The sequence below is a fragment of the Budorcas taxicolor genome, chromosome 6, assembly GCF_023091745.1.
Source record: "Budorcas taxicolor isolate Tak-1 chromosome 6, Takin1.1, whole genome shotgun sequence".
Taxonomy (NCBI): domain Eukaryota; kingdom Metazoa; phylum Chordata; class Mammalia; order Artiodactyla; family Bovidae; genus Budorcas; species Budorcas taxicolor.
This window is the reverse complement of record NC_068915.1, coordinates 102,512,084-102,525,168: the sequence shown is the minus strand read 5'-3', so window position 1 is coordinate 102,525,168 and position 13,085 is coordinate 102,512,084. Positions and strand designations below refer to the sequence as shown.

The 13,085-nt window shown below is 50.6% G+C and overlaps 1 protein-coding gene across 1 annotated transcript in view; it reads left to right on the top strand.

Moving 5' to 3' along the window:
- Positions 1–7,167, top strand: part of LOC128049558 (epididymis-specific alpha-mannosidase-like) — a 35,136-nt gene extending 27,969 nt beyond the window's left edge. Inside the window, 8 exon segments of the mRNA XM_052641786.1 lie at positions 48–300; positions 1,422–1,470; positions 1,473–1,528; positions 1,605–1,797; positions 3,282–3,419; positions 5,021–5,133; positions 6,539–6,641; positions 7,070–7,167. Of these exon segments, the coding sequence (XP_052497746.1) occupies positions 48–300; positions 1,422–1,470; positions 1,473–1,528; positions 1,605–1,797; positions 3,282–3,419; positions 5,021–5,133; positions 6,539–6,641; positions 7,070–7,167 (1,003 nt within the window).
- Positions 7,168–13,085: the final 5,918 nt, after the last annotated feature.

Below are 13,085 nucleotides of genomic sequence, written 5' to 3'. Positions count from 1 at the left end.
TCCGGAAGTCTCCCCCAGCTTGACATATCTCTTCTGCTCCTCCTCCAGGACGTGAATGACAGGGACCCCGCGTACACCATCTACTCCGGGCTGGCCCGCGGGCCCCCGGGCACTGACGGGGAGCTGCTGGGTCATCGCATAGAGCAGGAGTACACTGTGGGCCCCTTGGAGCTGAACCGTGAGGCCATCTTGAGGACCAGCACCAATCTCATCACCGGGTGGGTCCTCTACTCCGACAACAACGGGTACCAGATGCAGCGCAGAGCCTATAAGCAGTACATGGCGAACACTATAGCTTGGGTACATCCTATGGTGCCCCGTGGGAACAGTGGCCACAGAGCAGAAAAGAGAGGAAGCCTCTCAAAAGAGGCTGGAGACACCCCTTAAGCTCCAGCGGCAGAGGCCTCCAGAGCATCTCCCAGAACCTCTGTCGCCCATGTGTGCCGTTAGGGGCTGAGACCCGGGCTTGTTCAGCCATGGGGTCGGAGCTCTGGCGCCCCCACATATGAGGAAAGTCCCTGAGGTCCACTGTGGGCACCACGTGTCCTCCTCTGTCAGATGACTGGCCCGCTGGGACTGCTCTGAGGATGAAGCAGATGGCGCCTGTCCAGGCCTGAGCAGGTGTGACCCTTCTTTGCTGCTCTTACTCGAGCCACTGCCTGGTTGCCTGGGAAACAGCACAGGCTGATTTCTGAAATCAGTTCAGCTCTGAGATGCTTTGCCCCCAGCAGCGTGACCTGGGGCAAGTCCCTTGGCTTCCCTGGGCCTCAGTGCTCTCCTGGGAAAGGGGGTAACCTCCCCCCAGCACTGTGCGATCAGCTGGGATGATCCGGGAGCAGTGCCAGGCTGGGCACCTCCTGAGCCTCAATCCATGTTAGTTCTTTCTCCTTCCAGTGGGGAATGTGGCCCCTCCCTGCTCTGTTTTCCTTGAGTTTCTGGTCCCTCTCATTCCTGTTGACTGGTTCTCACCCCCTGTAGCCTGGGCTCCAGAGAGTCCAAGGCCCTCAGCCCAGGACATCTTGCTCCAACAGAGCAAAGAGTGTGGACTGTGTGACCGCTTTCCAGCCCAGACTTGAGCCCTTTACTATCGGGCAACCATTAGCCTATCTCAGACTGGACTGACACACAAGCCTTCGTTCCCTTCCTGCGACAGTTTTTCAGGGATGGTTTGGGAGCCCCTTTTACAGGTCAGGAAACTGAGGCTTGGGCAGCCTGAGTCCCCCAGCTCGTAAGGTCAGGAAGCAGTGGAGCTGGATTTGAATCCCAGGGCATCCATCTCACAAGTGAGAGCGCCTCCCTGATGCTATCAGTGCCGCCCTGAGCTGCTGCTGTGCCTGTGGGGGCCCGAGGGAGATGCCTGATCAGGTGGCCCACTTGGCCCATGACCATCACCACCAGTCTGGCAATATTTCTGCCCACAGAATTACTACCCCACGACTCAGTCGGCCTTCATCCAGGACAGACAGAGCAGGTGCTGCTGTCGGAGCAGGCGCACGGCGTCTCCAGCCAAGGGAGCGGGCAGATGGAGGTAGGAGGAGGCCCCTCTGGTCACCACGGGCCAGCCAGGGGCCAGGCGGGGCCTGTCAGATGACTCTTCCCTGTAGGTCATGCTCCATCGGCAGCTGTTGATCAAACAGCAGTGGGCCCTGTTTGTCAACGTCACGCTGAACGACACCTTGGTTATCCACTCGGTGCTCTGGCTCCTGCTGGGACCCTTGACCCTCACCAGGGACCTCGGCCAGAGGAGCGGGCTGGCGCTGCAGCACAGACCCCTAGTGCTGCTTCGAGAGCTGAGCAGTAAGAGGGCCTCCTCTCAGAGCAGCTGTCATCCCTGCCCCAAGGTGAGCTGGCCTGTATGGGTGAGATGAGCTCAGGCAGAAACCGATTCAGCAGGAGAGGGATTGATGCCGAAGAGAGGGCCTGGTGCCCTGGAGGTCTGGTGGAGATGGGATCCTGAACCAGGGGGAGTTCAGCAATCAACATCAAGGGCTATCAACTGATGTTCTCTTGTTTGGAAGAAAAGAATCCCAAGGGGCAACCAGGCCCAGAGATTCTTGTGGAACAGAAGGAGGAGCTGGAGAAGAGGCCAGGGCAGGAGGGAGACACAGAAGCTCAGGGCCTCTCAGGAGTGGGTGTTCATGTCCATCTCTCTCAGGACTGCCAAGAGCTGCCTTCCCGGCCACCTCCTGGTCCAGGGGCAGATTCCCAGGAGAGGGGATATGATGGACCAGCAGGGTCGGGTCTGCTCCTGGGTCAGTCAGTGGTTCCTTCCTAGCACCTGGGAGCCCTTCCTGCAGAACAGATGTTGCCATGGTGAGCAAGTTCCGTGGCTGTGGTCAGCTCCATCCACAGGTCCCACCCTCGGCGCCTCTGGTGGCACATGAGAGAAACTGAAGCTGATCCGACTGAGCCACAAGGAGACTTTATTCAGAGGCCAACGCACCCCAGAGAAGGGCTGGGGTGTAATTGTGCCTTGGGCACTGGATGCTTCACGAGGCCACTCTCTCCTTCTTTCTGTCACCTGAGCTTTGCTCTGACTGCAGACCTTCTTTCTCCTCCTACCTGAGACGTAGCTGTGAACAGCTCTGGGACTCTGTGTCTCCCCACCCAAAAGGAACTGAGACTCGCTCAGGTCTTAAGAGCCGAGATCCCAGGAAAAGAATCCGATTGGCCTGATCAAATCACATGACCCGAGCCTGACCAATCACTGTCAGTTCAGTTCAGTTCAGCCGCTCAGTTGTGTCCGACTTTTTACGACTCCATGGACTGCAGCACACCAGGCCTCCCTGTCCATCACCAACTACCGGAGTTTACCCAAACTTATGTCCGTTGAGTCAGTGATGCCATCCAACCATCTCATCCTCTGTTGTCCCCGCCTTCAATCTTTCTCAGCATCAGGATCTTTTCAAATGAGTCAGTTATTCGCATCAGGTGGCCAAAGTATTGGAGTTTCAGCTTCAGCATCTGTCCTTCCAATGAATATTCAGGACTGATTTCCTTTAGGATGGACTGGTTGGATCTCCTTGCTGTCTAAGGGACTCTCAAGAGTCTTCTCCAACACCACAGTTCAAAAGCGTCAGTCACTGTAGCCCCAGGTATTGTGAGGAGATGGCATTTGCACCAGCAGATGCTTCGGGCTGCCTGTGGTGTGGGCCACAGGTTGGAGGGGTGTGAGGTTGGATGAAATGTGTGTGGAAAGCTCCACTTAATGTGGAGGGCTCTGAATGCCAGGAGGAGAAGCTTGGCCCAGACTCTCTCCTTGTTGTCCATCTGCCTTGCAGAGACTACCCGGGTTCACCCGGACTTCCAGCAGCAAGAAGCAGTGACGCTGCCTCCAAGTCTCCACCTGCAGATCCTCAGCATCCCAGGCTGGATGTCCAACTCAAACCACACAAAGCACCTGCAGAATCTTCAGAAAGGTGAGGCAGGTGTTCAGGCATCCAGACTTGCTCTTGCCTCTTGGTTGTCAACTAGATCCTCAAACCCATCACCAGACAAAGGTGCTCCCTCAGAGTCATCCAGGCTCTGTGAAGTCATCTGGTTTCCTTATCTGCCAAATGAGGAGATGAAGGCCCACTGAGAGGCAGGTCACTCAGCAAGCCAGGGGCAGGTGGGGCCCAGGTGCCATCTAGACTGCAGTGACTGTGTACAGAGGGGAGCCCCCAGCAGGGCATCCGGGAGGACCTCCTGGTGGAGGAAACAACTGTCAGGAAACAGCTTATCATATTGCCAAAGCCCCTGGGAGCCCAGGTACACCTTATGTGTCCCTTTACACTCAGAGCATCTCAAACGTGGGGCTGACCCTGCCTCAGCCACCCCCCTGTTCCTGGAGACCCTCCAAGAGCTGGCACACTCCAGTGTGAGGTCTGCAGGATGAAGATCAAGAGGGAAAGGAAGAGGCAGAGGCCAAATACCACCTTTGTGGCTAATAATGTGGGTGTTGGAGGCTGTGGCTTAGTCCTGTAGCCACATGGCTTCTTCATGCTGACCTCTCGCACCTCGCTCCACGTGTCACAGAAGAGGAGGGGGGGATCATCTCTTACAGCAGCAGTCATGCTTACCTGTGTTAGAGGCAAAGTCCACTGAGAACCCACCTCCTGGAGGCAACCTGTACCAAAGATGAGGAGAGATGAGCCTGGGCTAAGCAAGCAAGTCCCTCCTCCTAGAGAAAAGTAAGTGACCGAGCAAGGGGAGCAGCAGCAGATGGCTAGAGGGCCCCCTGCTCTCCCAGACTCTTACAATCCCCGTGTTAGCATCACTGCCATCATCGCCAGGGTCCTCATTATCACCAGCATCACCAGCATCACCGTCTCCACCATCACCATCACCATCATCATTGTCATGTTCTGGACCCAGAGGTCTTCGCCTGTTTCTGTTGCTCCTGTCCTTAACCACAGCATTAGGAAGGGGGGAAAGAGAGTCTATGAACTCTTCTGCTGAAATAACAAAGATCCCAAACTCTCAGGGCCCTAACACAGCGTAAGGTTGTTTCACCCCTATGCCATGTGTCTAGTGGGGTCCAGCAGGAAGGCCCTACACCTTTGTTCACGAGGGACCAGCAAGAGACTCTTTTCTAACACAGCCTTCCTCAATTAGAGGGACAGGATAAAGCATCTGTGTGACATGACACATCACTTTTGTGTTGGCCTCAGAGTCAAGAAGCCACACCACTGTTCACTGGGGCAGAGGCAGAAAGACTATACCCGAGAACTGGCAGGTTGGAGGGCAGGCCCAGTGAAGACCACAACAGTGAATGAGGCCAAGACTTTCTAGGCATCCGCATTGGCCCCTGTGTGCATGGTGGGGAGCGTTAACATCGGCTGGACCTGGTTGGAATCCTCACTCCTTCTTTTGTTGCAGACCAAGCACCTACCCCTCTCTGAGCCTTGGTTTTCTTGTCTGTGAAGTAGGGGCTGTGTTAGCTGCTTCTGTGGGAGGTTGAAGATGGGAAAGGTAGGTGTGTGTAAAGTACCAGGCACAGACCAGGGGTCCTCACTGCCCCCTTCATTCTGTCCCTAAGGCCATCAAGGACAGGCCAAAGTGGACTTCTGCCGAGTCTTGCTGCGGCTTCACCACCTGTATGAGAAGGGACAGCACCCTGTCCTGTCTCAGCCTGTGACGGTGAATCTGCAGGTAACCTGCCCCACCCCACGTCCCACTCCCAGATGGCTGAGTTAGGAATTCCCACTCCATGTCCCACTCCTGGATCATTGAGTCAGGACACACAAGCAGATGCTCATTTGTGTGACCCCAAGTCAAACCCCAAGTGTGACCATCCTGACTCAGATGCCACCTTGGCTAAAAGATGCATTATGGCAGTCTTGAAAAAAAAAACACGAGATTTGATCTCTGGGGTGCATAAGGGCACCCCAACCCCTCCTACTCATGTTCTTCTAGACTTTTTGATTCTTACCACATGCCTGTATTTTGTGTGTTTATTGTTTTATTCTTGTGGTAAATCTTTTTACACAACACAGATGTTATTTGTGGGATCAGAAAACAAAAGATTCTCACATGGATTATGGAGTAGGTGATCAGAGTCACTCAGTCCCAGGTGTGAGTCTGGGCATTTCTGCCTGGTATTCTGCTCCCTGCCCCTCCACCCCACCCCAGGTTCTGGGCTTTCATGTCCTCACCTGTGAATGGAGAGGCAAGGATCTTTCCCCACAAGGATGTTGATGCTTTCAGCTGATAAGGCACACACGGTGCCTGACACCCTGATGGATGTCAGTGCCCCCAGATTCCTGCCTGTGTCCTCCCTCCCCTCCTGACCCCTGGATCACCCTCTGACCCTCACTACAAGTGAGGCTGCTGCTGCACCAGCCCAACCACATCCTCCGTGCCACACCACCGTGATGTATGGAGACCCCTCCTTTATCCCCAGTCTGCCCTCTTCATGGGGGATCTGAGCTCTTTACCTGTCTCCTGCTCATGGAGAATTTCTCTAAATCTCTCTCTTGTTGCTTTGGCTTCAGGGATACTTGCAATCCGAGAGAATCCCAGCAACCCAACCTGGAGCCCTCCCTGTGGTGTCTTCCCAATGCCCTTCTTTCACAGCCATGAATATAGGGGTGGGGAGTGGCCTCTTTCCTCACTGACTCCCAGCCCACTGTCATCAGAGACACTGTCAGCTTCCCACCTGGCTTCAGCAGCACACTGGCTTCATTACTTCCTCCTTGTCACCTCTTGCTCACAAGCTGACACCAGTCTCAGGAGCAGACGTAAATGCAGAAGGGGGCATGGTGGCAGCACAGAGCGCCTCGCCCTCTATGCCTCCTCCTTCCACCCTCTCAAGGAAGCTCCTGCAGAAGAGCCCCCAGCCTACCAATCAGCACTGTCCTTCCTCCTCAGGGATGGAGCTACCCCCTGCCTCCCCTCCCCTCTCTCCCGGTCTGAACATTATGGGGAGAGGGGGTGGGTAACATGACTGACACCATCTTGCAGCAAGGCAGGGCTCCATCTGAGCAGCATGGGGAGGAGGGGACTCACAGCTGGGAGCAGCTCCATGTGCCTACCCCCTGCTGGTGTGCTCCTCCAGCTCGGCACCTGGGGAGACCAGCTCCTCCTCGGCCTCAGTTCCCTCATCTGTAAAATGGGGCTGCCCATCCTGTCTATCCTGTCCATCCCTGGTGGCTCAGCTGGTAAAGAATCTGCCTGCAATGTGGGAGACCTGGGTTCGATCCCTGGGTTGGGAAGACCCCCTGGAGAAGGGAACGGCTACCCACTCCAGTATTCTGGCCTGGAGAATTCCATGGACTGTATAGTCCATGGGGTCGCAAAGAGTCGGACAGGACTGAGCAGCTTTCACTTTCATCCTGTCCATGAGTATTTGCTCTGGCAATGAAATGTAGGGGGATGCTGTCCCCTGAGCTGTCAGAGGATGCCGTAAATGAAAGAGGCCCATGGGCAGTGACATCCGGTCAGGAAGGGGCCAACTGAAGACCATTACCACAGAGTGAGGCCCAAGAATGCAGACAGAAGGAGTGTTCTGAGGGGGCTGCAGGGATGTGGTGACCTGGGGAAGCAGGCAGCTCCAAAGGGGAGTGACAGACCGCCTCTGCTCCCCCAGGTGGCGCACACCGTCCCTTGCCACCCTACAGAGGCCCTGACATCACCATTCACCCAAAGGAGATCCAGACGTTCTTCATTCACTTTCAAGAGCAGTGAGCCCTTGGCAGATTCTGTGGGCCCCGGACATGGAAAAGCAGCCTGGAGAGATGAGGGGAACAGCTGCCCATCTGGTGGGCTAAGGGCAGGAAATGGACGGAATTGGGGTGTTCTGATTTCTTAAATAAAAATTGCGTAAGGACCTGTTTCTTGCCCTGCCCACTGGAACCTGCCCTCTCTCTCCTCTCCTCCCATGGACGGTAGCTTCACACAAGCTCATACTTCCTCCTTCATTTGCAAAAGTCAAAGATAGAAGATTCTCTTAAAGACAGAGGGGATACCCACATTGATAACCAAAATGCATCTGCCTGCAGGTCCTGCTGGATCTCTCCAGGCTCCAGGCTTAACAGTGGCCCTTCTGTGTGCTGGGCGCCTTCACAGGCTCATCTCAGACCGGTGACAGCCCTGCAGCAGGGAGGCTGTACACACCATTCAGGGCAGGGAGCTGCAGCCCGGAACCTGTGTTTGAAGCCAAACTGTAAGCCTAACTCCAGACTCTCCCTGTGCCCCAGGGGCACACCTGCCGAGCAGGAGGGCCTCCCAGTGCAAGGCACTGAGTGATGAAAGGAAAAACCCACAGCAGGTGAAAGAGGGGACATCCAATATAAGAACTATTAACAACAAGAAAAGGGTAACTTCTACTCCGAGGTGTGCCCAAAGGATTGAAACCTTCACCCACGAGGAACTATTTCATGCGTATTCACAGTGATCAAAAGTGGACACAACTCAAGTGTCCACACCTGGGTACCTGGATGCACAAAGCATGCCGTATCCTCAGAATGGACTATTACTCTGCCATAGAAAAGGATGTAGAACATCCCAAAGATTATGCTTAGTCAAGGAAGGCAGCGCTTCCCCGGTGGTCAGTGGTAGAGAATCTACCTGCCAATGCAGGAGATGCAGGTTCGATCCCTGGGCCAGGAAGATCCCCTGCAGAAGGGAATGGCAACCCACTCCAGTATTTTTGCCTGGAGAATCCCATGGATAGTGTCGCAAAGAGTCGGACACGACGTCACAACTAAACAACAACAACAAACAAAGGCAGATACAGATGCCACATACTGTACTTTCCCATTTACATAAAATGTCTAGAATAGACAAATCCACACAGGTTGAAGATAGATTTGTACTTGCCAGGGGCTGTGGGAGGAGAGAATGGTGTGACTGCTCACTGTCCCGTCACCACTCCATGCACCCCAGGCTGAGACACACATCTGCTGTACAGGCAGGGAATGGGTGCTGAAGCATGGTGGTTTAGAAGGGAAGGAGAGGGCTGGGGTTGGCTGCATGGAAACAGCCTCAAGGGGCTGGAGTGTGTTATTGTCACAATTAAGGTTGTTCATGGAAAAAGCCTAAGCCTGCCCTAGTAGATAAGCGCCATTGTTAAATGCTGCATAAAGGGAGGAGGGGGCCCACCATAGCAGCCTCTTTCTCCCCGCACTCACAGATACTCTCAGTGAACAGGGCACCACTTCAGTGGACTCTCAGAGTGTAAACACCAGCCGCTGCCTAGGTAGGCTCTGGGCACAGGCATTGGTGGGTTGTCTACATGCAGAAGCAGAGTTGAAACCATAGCTGAGCCCCAGGAGCCCCAGTTCTTAAGAAACTGGGTTGAAATCTCTCCCTGTGGCTAGGGATATACACCACTGCCGCTGGCTTTGTAAACTCAGGGTGTGTGAGATATCTGAGTAGACATGGGTGCTACTGTGGCTGGGATGGATCCAGTCTTGGTATCCGTGGGCTTTTGGGTGCGTGTACATGGAGGCAAGGCTGGGCTGCCTCCATAGCTCCCATGGCTGGTCCAGGTGCACAACAACTGTGGACCTGGGACCTGAATTCTGTGGGTCTGCACTGGTGCTTTTGCAAAAACAATGCTTGAGGGACACCAGGGCTGAGTGCCGACGTTCTCTTGGCTGAGGCAGGGCCAAGGGCATTGCCAACAGTACATTTTGTGATCCTGCACACCGGGTGACAGGTAACACCACAAAGTGTGTTCCCCAGTGGACAGCTCTGAATATTCAGTGGCTCCTCTCCTAAGTCATGTCTAACTCTGCAACCCCATGGACTGCAGCACATCAGGCTTCCCTGTCCATCACCATCTCCCAGAGCTTGCTCAAACTCATGTCTATTGCGTTGATGATGCCATCCAACCATCCCATCCTCTGGTGTCCCCTTCTCTTCCTGCCCTCAATCTTTCCCAGCATCAGGGTCTTTTCCAATGAGTCAGCTCTTTGCATCAGGTGGCCCACGTTTTGGAACTTCAGCATCAGTCCTTCCAACAAATACTCAGAGTTGATTTCCTTTAGGGTTGACTAGTTTGATCTCCTTGCAGTCCAAGGGACTCTCAAAAGCCTTTTCCAGCACCACAGTTAGAAAGCATCAATTCTTTGGTGCTCAGTCTTCTTTATGGTCCAACTCTCACATCCAGGAGCACTCCAGTTCTGTTTGCTTCATGCCACAACCCAGAAATGAATCTGGGAACCTCTACTCCATCAGCTAGGAAGCAAATCCTGCCCTTGACAGGACTGTGACAACCACAGAGCAAAGAGGAGCCCCCACTCAACATCCAGCACAGACTCTGGTCATCACAACACCAGTCACACCTTCTATCACGGGGATAACGGCTAGGACACACTGAGGAAAGAGGCAGCAGGCATCCACACTAGAAACAGCCCTCACACCAAAAACATTAAACCCACACAGGCTACACAGGGGCACTCCTACACAAAAAACAGCCTTTCAGGACCACAGGAGACAATTGTTTCTCTTAAATTCCCAGAGTAAGAGAAACACAAGTAAAATGAAGAAGCAGAGGGACTATTTCCAGTTAAAAGACCAAGAGAACCCCCCTCACCAAAAGCATAATAAAACAGACTGCTTCTGTTTGATAGACACCAAGTTCAAAAAGGAGATAATGAAAATTCATTACTGAAGGAATTCAGATAGGCTATCAGTAGAAATGAAGATTACTATAAAAAGGAATTAGAAACTTTAAAGAGGAGCCAAGAAAACTTGGAAAACTCATTTACCAAGATGAAAACTGTGCTAAAGGCAATGATTAGCAGATTGAATAATGCCGAAGAGCAAATAAGTGATCTAGAAGATAAAACAATGGAAATCACCCAATCAAAACAGTGAACAGAAAGTCAAAAAAAAAAAAAAAAAAAAAGAAAGAAAGAAAGCAGTATAAGAGACCTATGGGATACTACAAAGCGTGCCAATCTACACATAATAGGGATTCCAGAGAGAGAGAAGGAAAAGTGGGTCAAAAATATATTTGAAGAAATTATGGCTGAAAGCTTTCCAAACCTAAAGGAGAAAACAGATATCCAGGCACAGGAAGCACGTGTGTGTACCCAGTTTCTCAGTGGTGTCCGACTCTTTGTGACCCCATGGACTGTGGCCCAGCAGGCTCCTCTGTCCATGGAATTTTCTAGGGAAGAATACTGCAATGGGTTGCCATTTCCTACTCCAGGGGATCTTCCCAACCCTGGGATCGAACCTGTGTGTCCTGCACTGCAGGCAGGTTCTTTACCACTGTGCCACCCGCGAAGCCTCCACTCTGCATTTGATCCTAGCCAAAAGGCCAGGAAATCATATACTTGTCAACACATGTGCACCCAATACAGGAGCACCCAAATACATAAATATTAACAGACATAAAGGGAGCAATTGATGGGACTACAATAATAGTAGGAGACTTTTATGCCCCACCCACATCAATGGACGGGTCTTCTAGACAGAAAATCAGTAAGGCAACAGAGATCCTAAATGATACAACAGAACAGTTAGACCTAAATATTTTCCAGACATTACATTTAAAAATCGCCAGAATACACTTTCTTTTGAAGTGCACATGCTCTAGGATTGACCATGATATCCAATAAGATAACTGTATTTTTATTTAGTTTAGCCCTGTCTTGTTACTATAAAAAGAATTTGCAAAAACTTACAAAAATACACAAATGGGAAAAAGCCAGATAGGCAAATCTGAGTGAAGGGGACTAAGGATAGGAAAATAAAACAAAGCTAACTGAAAGGTTAGTACATAAAAAAAAATCCAACTCATAAATTATGCATTTTTGAAAGTCAAACCACAGGTATGTCTCTAAACTTTCTGGCAGCTGAAAAGGAGAAAAACATTATTGGTTACAGGATCCACAGAGAAGATAAGTTTAAAATAAATCCGCTGCCCAAGAGATACTGTATTTCCTAGTAATAACAACTTAGAGAAATTTCTTTTTTTAATATAAATTTATTTATTTTAATTGGAGGCTAATTACAATATTGTATTGGTTTTGCCATAAAGCAACATGAATCCTCCATGAGTGTACATGTGTTCCCCATCCTGAACCCCCCTCCCTCTTCCCTCCCCATACCATCCCTCTGGGTCATCCCAGTGCACCAGCCCCAAGCATCCTGTATCCTACATCGAACCTGGACTGGTGATTCGTTTCTTATATGATATTATACATGTTTCAATGCCATTCTCCCAAATCATCCCACCCTCGCCCTCTCCCACAGAGTCCGAAAGACTGTCCTATACATCTGTGTCTGTTTTGCTGTCTCGCGTACAGGGTTATCATTACCATCTTTCTAAATTCCATATATATGCGTTAGTATACTGTATTGGTGTTTTTCTTTCCGGCTTACTTCACTCTGTATAATAGGCTCCAGTTTCATCCACCTCATTAGAACTGATTCAAATGAATTCTTTTTAATGGCGAGTAATACTCCATTGTGTATATATACCACAGCTTTCTTATCCATTCATCTGCTGATGGACATCTAGGTTGCTTCCATGTCCTGGCTATTATAAACAGTGCTGCGATGAACATTGGGGTACACATGTCTCTTTCAGTTCTGGTTTCCTTGGTGTGTGTGCCCAGCAGTGGGGTTGCTGGGTCATAAGGCAGTTCTATTTCCAGTTTTTTAAGGAATCTCCACACTGTTCTCCATAGTGGCTGTACTAGTTTGCATTCCCACCAACAGTGTAGGAGGGTTCCCTTTTCTCCACATCCTCTCCAGCATTTATTGCTGGTAGACTTTTGGATATTGGCATGAAATGGTACCTCATTGTGGTTTTGATTTGCATTTCTTTATGGAGCAACATAAGGAAGACCGCAGGAGATTATGTCCTTCACAGCATTATCTATTAATACAATTAATATAATAGTGAGTGTCATCTCAGATAACTATTCCGTGTAACTTAAATGTATTCAGTAAAAGTTATTCTATGAAAGTCAAATGGTCCAGTTAAAGTTCCTAAGATATATATGGTCTTATTTGGAAGGAGAGTAAAAGTAGAACACTTGGTGGGGGGGGGGGGGTAGAAATGAACTATTTACCCACTGCTAAGACTTAGCAGAGAATTCAAGTTGATATTCTTAAGATCGAAGATATTTGGTGTTACTAAAGACAGATCCATATACCTTGATCATCAATTAAATGGTAGAACATAGTTTTACCCCCATTGAAGAAAGTTAAGAGCCCAAATAAGTCCACAGCTGATCACCTGACCATCCTACCTTTATAAGAGGTAGACTGAGGATTTGCAAGGAAAAACAATGATTTAACATAAGAAATCCTGTAATTGAATAATTGGCTTTCCTGATGGCTCATTGGTAAAGAATCTGCCTGCCAATGCTGGAGAAGTGGTTTCAATCCCTGGGTCAGGAAGATCCCCTGGAGAAGGAAATGGCAACCCCCTCCAGTATTCTTGCCTGGGAAATCGCATGGACAGAGGAGCCTAGTCCATGGTGTTGAAAAAGAATAACACATGACTTAGCAACTAAACAATAAATATTCTGTTGCTCTTCTCCATTTATTTCCAGTTTGTACTCTTTAAGAAGCCTTTTGATTAGAGGCTAAACTGAAACAATACGTTTCCAAAGTATGAGGTGTTTCCTTTCTTCATT